A 19,340-nucleotide genomic window follows, 5' to 3' on the forward strand; every position below is an offset into this window, starting at 1 on the left:
CTATCAATGAAATTCCATTTATATTCCATCTATGATCATTCCATCATGGCTTTCCAAATCCCCACCACCTGCTGATTACTACTTAAGGAACTTCTATCGTAAGGGGAACAGATAGGCGTTTCTGTGGCCGCAAACGTGACTCCAGGATGGTTTGTTGCCTCCCTGGGGCCAGGGTCATGGATGTCACTGTGCGGGTACAGGGCATTCTTAAGGGGGAGGGTGAGCAGGTAGAGGTCGTGGTCCACATTGGGACCAACGACATAGGTAGGAAGGGGGGATGAGGTCCTGCATCAAGAATTTAGGGAGCTAGGTAACAGATTAAAGAGCAGGACCTCAAAGGTTGTAATCTCTGGATTACTCCCAGTGCCACGTGCTAGTGAGTATAGGAATGGGAGGATAGAGCAGATGAATGCGTGGCTAAAGAGTTGGTGTAGGGGGGAGGGTTTTACTTTCCTGGATCACTGGGCCTGCTTCTGGGAAAGGTGGGACTTGTACAAGTCGGACGGGTTGCACCTGAACCAGAGCGGGACAAATATCCTTACGGGGAGGTTTGCTAGCACGGTTGGGGGGGGGTTTAAACTAACTTGGCAGGGGGATGGGATACAGAGGGGAGCTGAAATAGGGGGTGATGTGCTGCCAATTATAGAGAAAAAAACAAGTCAGCTTGGTAGACAGGGCAAACATATAAGGGCAATGCTGGATGGCATCTATTTTAATGCAAGGAGTCTTGCAAATAAGGTGGATGAACTGAAGGTTTTGATAAACACATGGGAGTATGATATTGTTGCTATCACGGAGACATGGTTGAGGGAGGGGCAAGACTGGCAGCTTAATATTCCGGGGTACAGAATCTTCAGGCGAGACAGAGGGGGAGGTATAAGAGGAGGGGGTGTCGCAATATTAATTAAGTAGTCAATTACTGCAGTAAGGAGGGATGATATATTAGCAGGTTCCTCGAATGAGGCCATATGGGTGGAGCTTAAAAACAAAAAAGGGGCAAGCCCTTTGCTGGGAGTGTACTATAGGCCTCCAAACAGTCAGGGGGAGATAGAGGAACAGATATGTAGGCAAATCTCAGAGAAATGTGCAAATAATAGGGTAATAATAATGGGGGATTTCAACTTCTCCAATATTAAGTGGGATAGTCAGAGTGTGAAAGGCTCAGAGGGTGTAGAATTCTTAAAGTGCATCCAGGAGAGCTTTTTGAGCCAGCATGTAGAAAGTCCTACAAGAGAGGGGGCGGTACTGGACCTAATTCTAGGGAATGTGGCCGGCCAAGTGGAAAAAGTGCTAGTAGGTGAGCACTTTGGTGACAGTGACCATAATATGGTGAGATTTAAGGTGGTCATGGAAAAGGACAGGGATGGGCCGGAAATAAAGGTTCTAAATTGGGGGAAGGCCGATTTTAATAGGATAAGGCAGGATCTGGCCAAAATGGACTGGGATCAGCTACTTGTAGGAAAATCCGCATCGGAGCAATGGGAGGCTTTCAGAAGGGAGATTGAGATCATACAATGGCAACATGTTCCCGTAAAGGTCAAGGGTGGTTCCAAAAACCACAGGGAACCTTGGATGTCAGGGGATATACGAGAATGGATTAGGAAAAAAAGGAGGGCTTTTGGCAGATACAAAAGGCTAAAGACGGAGGAAGCCCTAGAGGAGTACAAAAAGTGCAGGGGGATACTTAAAAAAGAAATTAGGAGATCAAGGAGGGGCCATGAAATAACACTGGTGAGCAAAATAAAGGAAAATCCTAAGATGTTTTATAAGTATATTAAGGGTAAGAGGATAACTAGGGAAAAAATAGGGCCCATTAGGGACAAAAGTGGCAATCTGTGTGTGGAGCCGGAAGATGTAGGAGGGGTTCTAAATGAATTTTTTGCATCTGTTTTCACTATGGAGAAGGACGATGTAGACATAGAAATAGGGCGGGGGAACTGTGATATGCTCGAACATATTAACATCGAGAGGGAGGAGGTATTGGCGGTTTTAGCTGGCCTAAAAATGGATAAATCCCCAGGCCCGGATGAAATGTATCCCAGGCTGCTGTGTGAGGCAAAGGAAGAGATTGTGGGGGCTCTAACACATATATTCAGGACCTCTCTGGCCACAGGGGATGTGCCAGAGGACTGGAGAACCGCTAATGTAGTACCATTATTCAAGAAGGGAAGTAGGGAAAAACCGGGGAACTACAGGTCAGTGAGCCTAACATCAGTGGTGGGAAAATTATTGGAAAAAATTCTGAGGGACAAAATTTGTCTCCACTTGGAGAGGCAAGGATTAATCAGGGATAGTCAACATGGCTTTGTCAAGGGAAGATCATGTCTGACTAATTTGATTGAATTTTTTGAGGGGGTGACTAGGTGTGTGGATGAGGGTAACGCAGTGGATGTGGTATACATGGATTTCAGTAAGGCCTTCGATAAAGTCCCGCACAGGAGGCTGGTCAAGAAGGTAAGAGCCCATGGAATCCAGGGTGCCTTGGCACATTGGATACAAAACTGGCTTAGTGGCAGAAGGCAGAGGGTAATGGTCGAAGGTTGTTTTTGTGACTGGAAGCCTGTGGCCAGTGGGGTACCACAGGGATCGGTGCTGGGTCCCTTGCTGTTTGTGGTCTACATTAATGACTTGGATATGAATGTAAAAGGTATGATCAGTAAGTTCGCGGATGATACAAAAATTGGTAGGGTGGTAAATAGCGAGGAGGGTAGCCTCAGTCTGCAGGACGATATAGATGGGTTGGTCAGATGGGCGGAACAGTGGCAAATGGAATTTAACCTGGAAAAGTGCGAGGTGATGCACTTTGGGGGGACTAACAAGGCAAGGGAATACACAATGAATGGTAAGACCCTAGGCAAGATGGAGGGTCAGAGGGATCTGGGTGTGCAAGTACGCAGATCCCTGAAGGCGGCGGAACAGGTGGATAAGGTGGTAAAAAAGGCATATGGGGAATATAAGAGCAAGGAGGTTATGATGGAGCTGTATAAAACACTGGTTAGGCCACAGCTGGAATACTGTGTGCAGTTCTGGTCGCCACACTACAGGAAGGATGTGATCGCGTTGGAGAGGGTGCAGAGGAGGTTCACCAGGATGTTACCAGGGCAGGAGCGCTTCAGCTATGAAGAGAGACTGGGCAGATTGGGTTTGTTTCCTTGGAGCAGAGGAGGCTGAGGGGGGACATGATTGAGGTGTACAAAATTATGAGGGGCATAGATAGGATGGATGCTGAGGAGCTTTTTCCCTTAGTAGAAGGGTCAATAACTAGGGGGCATAGATTCAAGGTAAAGGGCGGGAGGTTTAGAGGGGATTTGAGAAAGAACTTTTTCACCCAGAGGGTGGTTGGAGTCTGGAACTCACTGCCTGAAAGGGTTGTGGAGGCAGGAACCCTCACAACATTTAAGAAGCATTTGGATGAGCACTTGAAATGCCATAGCATACAAGGCTACGGACCAAATGCTGGAATATGGGATTAGATTAGACAGGGCTTGATGGCCGGCACGGACACGATGGGCCGAAGGGCCTCTATCCGTGCTGTATAACTCTATGACTCTATGACTCTAACACTAACTTATTACCCCGTCTTACCATAAAACAAACAATCGGTGCCATTAAGATTTCAATAATTCTTCGCCTCTCTTCCAAACAGCGATCCATTCAGCCCCCTTATTAAATTGTTCTTCGACCTCGAATCAACTCATGTCCCTGTGCCACACATCCACTAACCTGTTAAATAACTTTTTTTCTAATCTGTAATCTTGCTCAATTATTGAGAACTTTCTGCTTACTTCGCCTAGTCTTACAATTAGTGTCCAAGCTAAGTCACTTGTTATCTTGAATTTCATACGTAGCTTTCAATAGTGTAAAGACTTGCATGCATATATCTCTCTATCTTCCTTTCTAAAGTGAAAATGAATGCAGGTCCCTTTAATCAAAACATACTAGATGGCCTAAAGGCATCCTGTTCACCCTTCAAACTCTTTCTAATTCAGGTATAACCCTACTGACCATACTCCAGAGCTCGCCATAGGATTAATTTGTATAATGTCAGTATAACTTGTCATGATTTGAAAACCAATACTTCCAGGCTCTTCTCCATTCTCAACTTGCCTTATTACTAACACTTTTACATTCACTACATGCTTTCAGGGTATAATATATGATCACTTCCATAACTATTTATATTTACTTTTTCAGCCAAGGCCAGTGGAGAACTTTATTTGTTTATTTTATACTGGCTTACTGATACCTGCTAATATATCTATTATCTTATTTTTTAATCCATATTAACATGCATATTTCATACCGGAATGCAACGTTTGTAATTGGTACATGTCATTCAGAGAATAATTATATTTCTTCCACCTTGCTACCTGCCCACATACCTCCGTGTTAATAGAAAAAGCAGTAACACTACTACATCGTGTCTGTATGATTTATAAACTTTGTGAACGGTGGGAATACAAATGGATCCTTGAAAAAGTAACGGCTGGAAATAGTAACCAATGCTTCTAGCACTGAGCCAATTCTCATTCCACTTAGACCATGTGCCATCCATTCCATGAGTCTTAAACTCCAGAACCAGTCTCACTTGTGGACTGTTGTCAAATGTCCATTGAAAATCTTAAGTAAACTATATCTAATGTTTTAACTGAACTTAGTTACCTCTCAAATAATTCCAATATATTGGTCAGGTGCTGCCTTTCATTTCTAAAACCTTTTTAGGATACCTGTGCTCCCCGGCAATCATTTGAAGCATCCTACAAATAGTTATCAAATGCTTTCTCTCATTGGATGTTGGGTGAACTGTTGTGTTATTACCCGTACAGTTCTTTACCCTTTTCTGGAATATTGAAACTGCACATTGTCCTTAGGTCCCTAGGTGCTGTATTTATAGAACTCAGAAAGTATTAACAGGTCTCAATTAATGTTTCATTGTGACATGTTGTGGTGATTCAGCCAAACCTACAATCTCCTGCGGTAATTCGCCACTTTGATTTTAGTTGTGCCAACTATCATCCGTAGATTCAGGATGTGCTGATTATAATTCAAATCCAGGAGAGAAGGTTGGCACATTGCATTAGCACACTGCCCTTTTCGCTCTCGTGCATGAGCTTCAATTCCAACCAGACTAATTGGCTGAAATGATCATCTCTCCTTTTGCTGTCAAGGGCCAAATATTACTGGTCCCTGTCACCTACCATATCTTTAGAGTGTGATGGGGTGTGAGGGAATGGCTGGAGTTGGAAGGTGCCGTCTCTCCAGAGAGGGCGAGATTTTTTGCATATTTTACGCATATGCACAGAAGTCCATTCACTGGTATCTAAACATCAGTTAAAAGAGATCCGGTGTAGGTACCAATTCACTGTTGACACTAATGTATTTGAAAATGATTAGTTTAAATGTTGAACTGACATGAACTCAGTAGTTCTGCAAATTGTCTAAAGGCCACTGATACAAGACAACCTGATCAGTTAGGTTATTCTGGAACTCAGAAACCTCCTGATATTAAATAATTACAACTATCCATCTGAACCAGAACAACTTAGAAGTAAACAAACTGTTTACAGTACCTGGCAGCAGTAAAATTCTGCTGCCAATGAAAGTGTCCTGTACTTGCATGGATATAAATGTATGTTCAGTTCCACTCCAGATAGGTAAAATGCAACCGTTTAGAGAGTACGAGACAACGACCCAGAAATTAGGGTCTCCACGAGTGAGTACGCACGGGGTACTCACCCGTAGGCCCAATGGAAGTGCCGGTTTCCTGCATGCATTGCGTATGCACGGGAAACCGGAACTTCCATTCCCCTGAAAGAAGGGGTTGAGAGGTGGAACGCGTGTGCCGCAGAGGCAGTGCATGCGCATCGAACTTACATTTTTTTCCAGGTTTTTCCAGGAGGGTAAGTCTCCAGGAGTTACACATATAAAAAGCAGGCACAAGGCCTGCTTTTAACAAGGTAAGTGGTGAATTAATTAAAATTAAAACATTTTTTCCACAGGTTTATTATTTTTAAATACTTTATCTTTAGCCCCGTTAGATAATGCAATTAATTTTTTCAAAAAATTAAATTATTGTTTAAAATAGTTATTTTATATAATTTATAGTTATTTTAAAAATGTGATTTTTTAAAAATAATTTTTTAAGTTTTAGTGATGTTTTGGGGCTTATAGTATTTATGGTTTTGACAGCTCTTCCTGTCAATGTTATGAATGGGCATTCCCTGCCACCATTGGCTCTCTATGACCCACGTGATCCCAGTGGACGCATCGAACTAACTGCGCCCCTGGGATATGTAAGCACTGCGCGCCGGCAGTTGGAGGAGGCCCAGGATCGGAATCCCACGTGGGCCCACAGCACAACGGCCGGCGCGCTAGTTAACTGCACGTCGGAGGCTTGCACCTGCTGGAAGCCTCTGACCCTAATTTATGGACCATTGTCAACATTGCTATATATCTAAATAAAATCCAGTGGGTTTAAAAGTGTGCACAGAATGATGTGGGCTCCCAGGACACTTGTTAAATCCAATTGAACAATGCATTGGAGTTACCTACATTCGCAAAGGAACGTAAACATATCCTGGGAGATACCACGAAAGAGTAATGATGCTGGCATAAAAAGAGAAAATGCTGGAAATACTCAGCAGGTCAGGCAGCATCTGTGGAGAGATAAACAGAGTTAACGTTTAAGGTCGAGGACCCTTCATCAGAACTGAAAAATGTTGGAGATGTAGCAGGTTTTTAAGCAAGTGTAGGGGCAAGGTGCTGGCATGTTGACTGGAATTGAAATAGTGCAGAAAACTGTAAATTTTGCATTTAAGATATCAGTCCTTTGCCCTCCTTTCAATGTGCTGGATTTCCCCAAAGAAATCTGTACATCCGAATCAAACATGCGAGGATTTTCCCCTCTTTTTGAAAGCACCTCACCTCATTGTTTATTGTGTTGCTGTAATTTATAGAATTCATCATTCCTGGATTTTCTTTCCCGGTAGATTCATTCTGGACATAATGCTTGTCTGTAGAAGCCCTGCAGGTGTTGGGGTTGATGAAGTCTCTCTTCGTCGATTGCAGTGTTGAACATGATTCGTAGCGGAAACTCTGAGAAAGTGGATCACCCCCAAATACCTCAACATAGTTCGGTGGTATCTGAAGGTTTCTACTGGCCTTTTGAATTCCATTCAGAGAATTTCTGGTTTCAAAGCAGCAACAAACACCCAGGGAACACTGCTGTCCTCCCAAACCATTTCTGCTTTCATGAAGCTTAACAGCCAGGATAATCAAAATCACTAGAAAAATGATAGAAATGATCCCTAAGGCGATGACCAAGGAAAGACTCATATCAGGATTGAATCCAGGGTCTTCAGGTAAACCACTCACATTAGAAAACATTTCAATATCGCTTCCCACCACAGATAGGATGATAGTCACAGTGGCAGAAAGGGATGGTGTTCCATTGTCTCTTACCACAATCACCAATCTTTGCTTAGAGGCATCTTTATTCGCAATACGACGGATAGTCCAAATTTCTCCAGTGTCTGGTGAAATAGTAAAAAGGTTATGATGGGTGGCCTGAAAAATCTGATAAGAAAGACGAGCATTCTGACCGGCGTCAGCATCAGTGGCCGATACCTTGGCAACCAAGTAGCCTGGTTCTGCACGCCTGGATATTGTCTCTGTTGCTGTTGACCCATACTCGGGTAATGGGTGCACGATCACTGGAACATTGTCATTCTGATCAAGGATAACAACATCCACTGAAACGTTGCTGGCAAGTGTTGGGACTCCAGAATCCTGGACCTGAACTCGAATGTGAAAGTTTTTCAATTGCTCGTAGTCAAAAGATCTCTGAGCAAATATGACGCCACTCTCTGAGTTTATGGCGACATAACTGGCTGCTGAGGCGCCCTGAACTTGAGTCTCCAGGATAGAGTAGTTCAGTCGAGCGTTCTGTCCTACATCTGGATCGAAGGCTGTCACTGAGAATATGGAAGTCCCAATGACGTTGTTCTCCATCACGTTTGCCGTGTATAAATGCTGCGTAAACCTTGGTGCGTTGTCATTTATATCCGAAACCTCTACCCGAATGGTTTTCTTGGAAGTGAGAGGAGGGTTTCCTGCATCCCGGCATGTTATAATAACGTCATACCTGGAGGTATGTTCGCGGTCCAGTAGATGCTGAATCAGCAGTCTATAATAGTTCTTCATAGATGAATCTAGTTTAAAGGGCAGTTTATCTGAAATTTTACATTGTACCTGCCCGTTTAGACCCGAATCTTTGTCTGCTGCACTGAACAGAGCGACTACCGTCCCAAGCGGAGCGTCCTCGGAAACGGTACTTGACAAAGACGTTAATATGACCTCAGGTGCGTTATCATTCACATCAATAATGTCCACCAAAACATTACAGTGCTCCGGTATTGCACCAGTACCCTTGTCCATTGCTTGTATGTTAATCTCAAAGGCAATGCTTTCTTCATAGTCCAAATTCCCTTTCACTCTGACTTCACCAGTTTTAGAATCAACCTCAAAAAATTCATGGACTTTAGCGGAAGTATGGCTACTGAGCGAGTACATTATCTCCCCATTGGGACCATCGTCCAAGTCAGTGGCGTTTACTGTGATTACCAGGGTTCCTGTGGGCGCACTTTCCAACAGGCTGACCCTATAAACCGACTGGGGGAAAACAGGTACGTTGTCGTTAATATCCTTTACTATGATTGTAACCTGAACAGTGCCCGATCTTACAGGCACCCCGCCGTCCTTGGCTATTAGCTTTAGCCTGTGGGTGGATTCCGCTTCTCTATCCAAGGACCTCTGCAACACCAACACTGGCAACTTTCTTTGCCCTCTGCCCATCTGTACATCGAGAATAAAATAATCGTTCGGGAGGAGCTGGTAGGTTTGTACTGAGTTGTTTCCAATGTCCGGATCGTGCGCGGACACGAGAGGGAAGCGCGCTCCCGGCGCAGCAAGCTCTAAGATTTCAAGGCGCAGCTCGTCCTTTGGAAAACTGGGAGCATTGTCATTTACATCCAGAATCTCCACTTCAACCTGATACAGATTGAGGGGATTTTCAAGCACAACATCCAAGGTTAACACACAAGTGAGGCTCGGCCCGCATAGATTTTCTCTATCAATCTTCTCCTTAACAAACAAAATTCCATTATCTAAATTTACGTCCAAATACTGTTTGCTGGAGCCGGGTACAATCCGTAAACTGCGAGCCGAGAGCTGCTTCACATCTAAACCCAAATCGGCGGCGATATTCCCAACAAAGGCGCCCAGTTGCAGTTCTTCAGGAATCGAATAATGAATCCTCCCAGAAACAAGATTCCACGAGGAGAATACACAGAACAATAGTTGGCATTTCAGCAAACAATATATTTTAAATCTCATTTCCAGCGTGAAACATCCCAAATTTTTCAGTACGAGACCGCACCATTCATTACCCTTGAGCAGTTATGTGGATATATATTTTTAAAACTCGAAGAACTACGATGTACCAAATACCTGCACGTTTTGTGAATCGCTCGGCTTATTTCATTTAAATCTTCTCATTTTGTCGAAAATTGCCACTGGATTCTTGCACAACTCGTTCGGAGCTGCTCGCTATCCAATGTTACACTGCGTCTGATCTTACGTGATGGTGGCTGGGTAGTGAAGGGGGCAGGCCGGATCACCAGTCACAGCTCAGCTTCTGATTGGTGAACACAGGCACATTGAAAGTCAACCAATCAGAATACTATTCGTTTCTTAAAGCTGCAAGGTCATAAACCGCAGCAGAACACTTACATTTATCGTTGTACAATTAAAATTGTACTACAGTTTATTACAGCCTTGTGGATATTTCTGACTGTTGCGAAAAATTGTCTCTAGAACAGAATTACAATGAATAGTTTAAGATCGGATATAAAGAATTTGCTTAGAAGAAATAAAGGCATTTGAACGTAAAGAGCCAGCATAAATCGTTGGGTTGAGCAATTCGATTACATTTATACTCCATCTATGATTATTCCATCATGGCTTTAGAAACGTCCACCATCAGATGATTACTTGCCATAAAACAAACAATCGGTGACATTAAGATTTCTATAATTCTCGGCCTCTCTTCCAAACAGCGATCCAGTCAGCTCCATTATAAAATTGTTCTTTGACCTCGAATCAACTCCAGTCCCTGTGCCACGCATTCACTAACCTGTGAAATAATTGTTTTTCTAATCTGTAATCTTGCTCGATTATTGAGAACTTTCTGCTTACTTCACCTAATATTACAATTAGTGTTCAAGTTATGTCACTTGTTATATTCAATTTTATCGGCAGCTTTCAATATTTTAAAGACTTGCATACATATATCCCTCTATCTTCTTTTCTAAAGTGAAAATTAATGCAACTCCCTTTACTCAAAACGTACTAGATAACATAGAAACATAGAAGCAGGAGTAGGCCATTCGGCCCTTCGAGCCTGCTCCGCCATTCAACGAGATCATGGCTGATCATCCAAACCCTAGCACCCGGTCCCTACACCGACAGCCATCCCACCCGAGCCCTATCCCCGTAACCCTGTAACCCCACGTATTTAATCCCCCCTAACACTAAGGGTCAATTTTTTTTTATCATGGCCAATCAACCTAACCCACACATCTTTGGACTGTGGGAGGAAACCGGAGCACTCGGAGAAAACCCACGCAAACACGGGGAGAATGTGCAAACTCCACACAGACAGTCACCCGAGGCCGGATTTGAACCTGGGTCCCATGCCACTGTGAGGCAACAGTGCTAACCACTATGCCACCTAGAATCATCATGTTCACCCTTCAACCTCTTTCTAATTCAGGTATAACCCTATTGACCATACTCCAGCAATCTCCATAGTTTGTTTAATGTCAGTATAAATTGTCATGACTTGAAAACCAGTACTTCCAGGCTCATCTCCATTCTCAATTTGCCTTACTACTAACACTTTTACATTCACTAGATGCTTTCAGGGTATAGTATATGATTAATCTCATAACTATTTTTATTTACTTTTACAGCCTAGGCCTGTGGAGAACTTCATTTGTTTCTTTTATACAGGCTTACTGATACCTGTTAATATACGTATTATCTTATTTTTAATCCACATTAACATGCATATTTCATACCTCAATGCAACTTTTGTAATTGGTACATGCCACTCAGATAATAATCATCTTTCTTCCACCTCACCACCTGCCCACATACCTCTGTGTCACTAGAGAAACTAACAACACTACAGCACCGTGTCCTTATGATTTATAAACTTTGTGAACGGTGGGACTACAAAAGCATCCTTGAAAAAATAACGGGTGGAAATACTAACCAATGCTTCGAGCACTGAGCCAATTCTCATTCCACCTAGACCATGTGCCATCAATTCCATGAGTCTTAAACTCCAGAACCAGTCTCACTTGTGGGCTGTCGTCAAATGTCCAATGAAAATCTAAGTAAACTACATCTAACGATTTAACTTAACTTAGTTACCTCTCAAATAATTCCAATATATTGGTAAGGTGCAGCCTTTCGTTTCTAAAACCTTTTTAGGATACCTGTGCTCCCCAGCAATCATTTGTAGCTTCCTAGAAACATAGAAACATAGAAGATAGGAGCAGGAGTAGGGCATCCGGCCCCTCGAGCCTGCTCCGCCATTCAATGAGATCATGGCTGATCATCCAAATTCAGTACCCTGTCCCTGCTTTCTCCCCATATCCCTTGATCCCTTTAGCCTTAAGAAATATATCCAACTCCTTCTTGAATATATTTAATGAATTGGCCTCTACTGCCCTCTGTGGTAGAGAATTCCACAGGTTCACCACTCTCTGGGTGAAGAAATTCCTCCTCATCTCTGTCCTAAATGGCCTACCCCTTATCCTTACACTGTGACCCCTGGTTCTGGACTCCCCGACCATCGGGAACATCCTTCCTGCATCTAGTCTGTCTAGTCCTATCAGATGGTTATCCAATGCTTTTTCTCATTGGATGTTGGGTGAACTGTTGTGTTATTACCAGTACAGTGCTTCACCCTTTTTTTGAATATTGAAACTGCACGTTGTCCTTAGGTCCTTAGGTCCTTAGGTGCTGTATTTATAGAACTCAGAAAGTATTAACAGGTCTCAATTAATATTTCATTACGACACGTTGTGGTGATTCGGCCAATCCTACAATTTCCTGTTATAATTCTTCACATTGATTTTAGTAGTGCCAACATTCATCCGTAGATTCAGGATGTGCTGATTAAAATTCAAATCCAGGAGAGAAGGATGGCGCATTTCATTCGCACACTGCCCTTTTTGCTCCCGTGCATGAGCTTCAATTCCGACCAGTCTAATTGGCTGAAATTATCATCTCTCCTTTTGCTGTCAAGGGCCAGATGTTACAGGTCCCAGTCACCTACCTTATCTTTAGAGTGTGATGGGGTGTGAGGGAATGGCTGGAGTTGGACGGTACAGTCTCTCCAGAAAGATCGAGATTTTTTGCACATTTTTACACATATGCACAGAAGTCCATTCACTGGTATCTAAATATCAGTTAAAACTGATCTGGTGTAGGTGCTGATTCACTGTTGACACCAATTTGATTCAGAGCGAATAGTTTTAAATTTTGACTGACATGAACTCAGTGATTCTGCAAATTCTTTGAAGGCCACCGATACAAGTCAACCTGACCAGTTAGGTTATTCTGGAACGCAGAAACCTCCTGATATTAATTACTTACATCTATCTATCTGAGACCACAACAACTTAGAAGTAAGCAACTTGTTTGCAGTACGTGACTGCACTAATATTCTGCTGCCAAGGAAGGTGTCCTGTACTGGCATGAATATACATGTATGTTGAGGTCCTCTCCAGATAGTTAAAATTCAACCGCTTCGAGAGTGGGGGGCAATGTCAACACTTGCTATACATCTAAAGAAACTCCAGTGCGTTTAAAAGTGTCCACAGAATCTAATGGGCTTCCAGGACACTTGTTAAACCCAATTGAACAACGCATTTGAGTTACCTATATTCGCAAATGAACGGAAATACATCCTGGGAGATACGACTACATAGCAGTGATGCTGGCATGTTGACTGGAAGTGAAATAGTGCAGAAAACTGCGAATAATGCATTTAAGACATCAATCCCTTACCCTCGCTTCAATGTGCTGTATTTACCCCAAACACCTGTACATCTGAATCAAAATTTTGAGGATTTTCACCTCTTTTTAGAAGCACCTCACCTCATTGTTTACAATGTTGCTGTAATTTACAGAACTCATCATTCCTGGATTTTCATTCCCGATAGATTCATTCTGGACATAACGAGTGTCTGTAGAAGTCCTGCATGTGTTGGGATTGATGATGTCTCTCTTCGTCGACTGCAATGTTGAACATGATTCGTAACGGAAACTCTGAGAAAGTGGATCACCCCCGAATACCTCAACGTAGTTCGGTGGTATCTGAAGGTTTCTACTGGCCTTCTGAATTCCATTCAGAGAATTTCTTGTTTCAAAGCAGCAACAAACACCCAGGGAACACTGCTGTCCTCCTAAACCATTTCTGCTTTTAAGAATCTTAACAGCCAAGATAATCAAAATCACTAGAAAAATGATAGAAATTATCCCTAAGGCGATGACCAAGGAAAGGCTCATATCAGGATTGAATCCAGGGTCTTCAGGTAAACCACTCACATTAGAAAACATTTCAGTAGCGCTTCCCACCACAGATAGGATAATAGTCACAGTGGCAGAAAGGGATGGTGTTCCATTGTCTCTTACCACAATCACCAATCTTTGCTTAGAGGCATCTTTATTCGCAATACGACGGATAGTCCAAATTTCTCCAGTGTCTGGTGAAATAGTAAAAAGGTTATGATGGGTAGCCTGAAAAATCTGATAAGAAAGACGAGCATTCTGACCGGCGTCAGCATCAGTGCCCGATACCTTGGCAACCAAGTAGCCTGGTTCTGCAAGCCTGGATATTGTCTCTGTTGCTGACCACCCATATTCGGGTAATGGGTGCACGATCACTGGAACATTGTCATTCTGATCAAGGATAACAACATCCACTGAAACGTTGCTGGCGAGTGTTGGGACTCCAGAATCCTGGACCTGAACTTGGAACTGAAAGTTTTTCAATTGCTCGTAGTCAAAAGATCTCTGAGCAAATATGACGCCACTCTCTGAGTTTATAGCGACGTAACTGGCTGCCGAGGCGCCCTGAACTTGCGTCTCCAGGATAGAGTAGTTCAGTCGAGCGTTGTGTCCTACATCTGGATCGACGGCTGTCACTGAGAATATGGAAGTCCCAATGACGTTGTTCTCCATCACGTTTGCCGTGTATAAATGCTGCGTAAACCTTGGTGCGTTGTCATTTATATCCGAAACCTCTACCCGAATGGTTTTCTTAGATGTGAGAGGGGGGTTTCCTGCATCCCGGCATGTTATAATAACGTCATACCTGGAGATTTGTTCGCGGTCCAGTAGTTGCTGAATCAGCAGTCTATAATAGTTCTTCAGAGATGAATCTAACTTAAAGGGTAGTTTATTTGTTATCTGACATTGTACCTGCCCGTTTAGTCCCGAATCTTTGTCTGCTACGCTGAACAGAGCCACTACAGTCTCAAGCGGAGCATCTTCTGAAACTGTACTTGACAAAGACGTCAAAGTCACCTCAGGTGCGTTATCATTCACATCAATGATGTCCACCAACACATCACAGTGCTCCGGTACTGCGCCAGTACCCTTGTCCATTGCTTGTATACTAATCTCAAAGACACTGCTTTCTTCATAGTCTAAATTCCCTTTCACTCTGATTTCACCAGTTTTAGAATCCACGTCAAATAGTTCACGGACTTTAGCGGCCGTATGGCTACTGAGCGAGTACATTATCTCCCCATTGGGACCATCGTCCAAGTCAGTGGCATTTAATGTGATTATCAGGGTTCCTGTGGGTGCACTTTCCAATAGGCTGATCCTATAAACCGACTGGGAGAAAATAGGCGCGTTGTCGTTAATATCCTTTACTATGATTGTAACCTGAACAGTACCCGATCTTACAGGGACCCCGCCGTCCTTGGCTATTAGCTTTAGCCTGTGGGTGGATTCTGTTTCTCTGTCCAAGGATCTCTGCAACACCAACACTGGCAACTTTCTTCCCCCTCTGCCCATCTGTACATCGAGAATAAAACAATCGTTCAGGGGGAGCTGGTAGGTTTGTACTGAGTTGTTTCCAATGTCCGGATCGTGCGCGGACTCGAAGGGGAAGCGCGTTCCCGGCGCAGCAAGCTCGGAGATTTCAAGGCGGAGCTCGTCCTTTGGAAAACTGGGAGCATTGTCATTTACATCCAGAATCTCCACTTCAACCTGATACAGATTGAGGGGATTTTCAAGCACAACATCCAAGGTTAACACACAAGTGAGGCTCGGCCCGCATACATTTTCTCGGTCAATCTTCTCCTTAACAAACAAAATTCCATTGTCTAAATTTACGTCCAAATTCTGTTTGCTGGAGCCGGGCACAATCCGTAAACTGCGAGCCGAGAGCTGCTTTACATCTAAACCCAAATCGGCGGCGATATTCCCAACAAAGGCGCCCAGTTGCAGTTCTTCAGGAATCGAATAATGAATCCTCCCAGAAACGAGATTCCACGAGGAGAACACACAGAACAATAGTTGGCATTTCAGCAAGAAATATATTTTAAATCTCATTTCCAACGTAAAACATCCCAAATTTTTCAGTACGAGATCGCACCGTTCATTATCCTTGAGCAGTTCTTTGGATATATATTTTAAAACTCGAAGAACTACGATGTACCAAATACCTGCACGTTTTGTGAATCGCTCGGCTTATTTCATTTAAATCTTCTCATTTTGTCGAAAATTGCCACTGGATTCTTGCACAAATCGTTCGGAGCTGCTCGCTATCCAATGTTACACTGCGTCTGATCTTACGTGATGGTGGCTGGGTAGTGAAGGGGGCAGGCCGGATCACCAGTCATATCTCAGCTTCTGATTGGTGAACACAGGCACATTGAAATTCAACCAATCAGAATAGGATTCGTTTCTTAAAGCTGGAAGGTCATAAACCGCAGCAGAACACTTACATTTATCGTTGTACAATTAAAATTGTACTACGGTTTATTACAGCATTGTGGGTATTTCAGGCTGTTGCGAGAAAATTGTCTCTAGAACAGAATTACAATGAATAGTTTAAGATCGGATATAAATAATTTGCTTAGAAGAAAGAAAGGCAGATGAACGTAAAGTGCCGGCATAAATCAATTTATACTCCATCTATGATTATTCCATCATGGCTTTCCAAACCTCCACCACCTGATGATTACTTGCCATAAAACAAACAATCGGTGCCATTAAGATTTCTATAATTCTCCGCCTCTCTTCCAAACAGCGATCCATTCAGCCTGCTTATTAAATTGTTCTTTGACCTCGAATCCACTCATGTCCCGGTGCCACGCATCCACTAACCTGTGAAATAACTGTTTTTCTAATCTGTAATCTTGCTCAATTATTGAGAACTTTCTGCTTACTTCGCCTAGTCTTACAATTAGTGTTCAAGTTAAGTCACTTGTTATATTCAATTTTATCGGTAGTTTTCAGTTTTTTAAAGACTTGCTTACATATATCCCTCTATCTTCTTTTCTAAAGTGAACATTAATGCAGCTCCCTTTAATCAAAACGTACTAGATGATCTAAAGTCTTCATGTTCAACCTTCAAACTCTTTCTAATTCCGGTATAACCCTATTGACCATACTCCAGTACTCTAAATAGTTTGTTTAATGTCAGTATATATTGTTATGACTTGAAAACCAGTACTTCTGGGCTCATCTCCAGTCTCAATTTGCCTTATTACTAACACTTTTACATTCACTACATGCTTGCAGTGTATAATATATGATCACTCCATTAACTATTTATATTTACTTTTACAGCCTAGGCCAGTGGAGAACTTTATATGTTTATTTTATACAGGCTTACTGATACCTGTTAATATATGTATTATCTTATTTTTAATCCACATTAACATGCACATTTCATACCTCAAGGCAAATTTTGTAATTGGTACATACCACTCTGAGAATAATCATGTTTCTTCCACCTCACTACCTGCCCACATACCTCCGTCTCACTAGAAAAAGTAATAACACTACAACACCGTGTCCTTATGATTTGTATACTTTGTGAACGGTGGGAATACAAAAGACTCCTTGCAAAAATAACGGCTGGAAATAGTAACCAATGCTTCCAGCACTGAGCCAATTCTCATTCCACCTAGACCATGTGCCATCTATTCCATGAGTTTTAAACTCCAGAACCAGTCTTACTTGTGGACTGTTGTCAAATGTCCATTGAAAATCTAAGTAAACTACATCTAATGATTTAACTTAATTAGTTACCTCTCAAATAAATCCAATCTATTGGTAAGTTGCAGCCTTTCATTTTTATAGCCTTTTTTAGGATACCTGTGCTTCCCAGCAATCATTTGTAGCTTCATACAAATGGTTAGCAAGTGCTTTCTCTCTTTGGATGTTGGGTATACTGTTGTGTTATTACCAGTACAGTGCTTCACCCTTTTTTTGAATATTGAAACTGCACGTTGCCCTTAGGTTCCTAGGTGCTGTACTTATAGAACTCAGAAAGTATTAACAGGTCTCAATTAATGTTACATTACGACATGTTTTGGTGATTCAGCCAAACCTACAATTTCCTGTTGTAATTCACCACATTGATTTTAGTTGTGCCAACGTTCATCCGTAGATCCAGGATGTGCTGATTAAAATTCAAATCCAGGAGAGAAGGATGGCATATTACATTAGCACACTGCCCTTTTTGCTCTCGTGCATGAGCTTCAATTCCGACCAGACTAATTGGCTGAATTTATCATCTCTCCTTTTGCTGTCAAGCGCCAGATATTACTGGTCCCTGTCACCTACCATATCTTTAGAGTGTGATGGGGTGTGAGCGAGTGGCTGGAGTTGGAAGGTGCCGTCTCTCCAGAAAGGGCGAGATATTTTGCACATTTTTACACATATGTACAGAAGTCCATTCACTGGTATTTAAAGATCAGTTAAAAGTGATCCGATGTAGGTGCTAATTCTCTGTTGACACTAATATGATTCAAAGTGAATAGTTTTAAATAGTGAACTGACAAGAACTCAGTAATTCTGCAAATTCTCTGAAGGCTACCGATACAAAACAACCTGATCAGTTAGGTTATTCTGGAACGCAGAAACCTCCTGATATTAATTAATTAAATCGATCTATCTGAGACCAAAACAACTTAGAAGTAAGCAACCTGTTTGCAGTACGTGGATGCACTTATATTCTGCTGCCAAGGAAAGTGTCCTGTACTGGCATGAATATACATGTATGTAGAGTTGCTCTCCAGATAGTTAAAATTCAACCGTTTAGAGGCTGGGGGGCAATGTCAACACTTGCTATACATCTAAAGAAACTCCATTGGGTTTAAAAGTGTCCACAGAATCCTGTGGGCTTCCAGGACACTTGTTAAACCCAAATGAACAATGCATTGGAGTTACCTATATTCGCAAAGGAACGTAAACACATCCTGGGAGATACGACTAAAGAGCAGTGATGCTGGCATGCTGACTGGAAGTGAAATAATGCAGAAAACTGCGAATGGTGCATTTAAGACACCAGTCCCTTACCCTCGCTTCAATGTAACCCAAAAACCTGTACAAGTGAATCAAACTTTTGAGGATTTTCACCTCTTTTTAGAAGCGCCTCACCTCATTGTTTACAGTGTTGCTGTAATTTACAGAATTCATCATTCCTGGATTTTCTTTCCCGATAGATTCATTCCGGACATAACGCATGTCTGTAGATAATCTGCAGGTGTTGGGGTTGATGATGTCTCTCTTCATCGAATGCAATGTTGAACATGATTCGTAGCGGAAACTCTGAGAAAGTGGATCACCCCCGAATACCTCAACGTAATTCGGTGGTATCTGAAGGTTTCTACTGGCCTTCTGAATTCCATTCAGAGAATTTCTTGTTTCAAAGCAGCAACAAACACCTAGGGAACACTGATGTCCTCCTAAACCATTTCTGCTTTTATGAATCTTAACAGCCAGGATAATCAAAATCACTAGAAAAATGATAGAAATTATCCCTAAGGCGATGACCAAGTAAAGGCTCATATCAGGATTGAATCCAGGGTCTTCAGGTAAACCACTCACATTAGAAAACATTTCAGTATTGCTTCCCACCACAGATAGGATGATAGTCACAGTGGCAGAAAGGGATGGTGTTCCATTGTCTCTTACCACAATCACCAATCTTTGCTTAGAGGCATCTTTATTCGCAATAC

At 42.4% G+C, this 19,340-nt stretch overlaps 1 protein-coding gene across 1 annotated transcript in view; it reads right to left on the reverse strand.

The window, feature by feature from the left end:
- Positions 1-17,687, reverse strand: part of LOC147114272 (uncharacterized) — a 180,293-nt gene extending 162,606 nt beyond the window's left edge. Inside the window, exons 1-2 of the mRNA XM_085996101.1 lie at positions 13,231-17,687; positions 6,925-9,447 (exon numbers count right to left, since the gene is read on the reverse strand). Of these exons, the coding sequence (XP_085852227.1) occupies positions 6,925-9,447; positions 13,231-15,699 (4,992 nt within the window). The 5' untranslated portion in view covers positions 15,700-17,687. The remainder of the gene's footprint in view (positions 1-6,924; positions 9,448-13,230) is intronic.
- Between the last annotated feature and the right edge of the window lie 1,653 nt (positions 17,688-19,340).

This window comes from Somniosus microcephalus, chromosome 8 (assembly GCF_052327205.1).
Source record: "Somniosus microcephalus isolate GS21.2 chromosome 8, FLI_Smic_1.0, whole genome shotgun sequence".
NCBI lineage: Eukaryota > Metazoa > Chordata > Chondrichthyes > Squaliformes > Somniosidae > Somniosus > Somniosus microcephalus.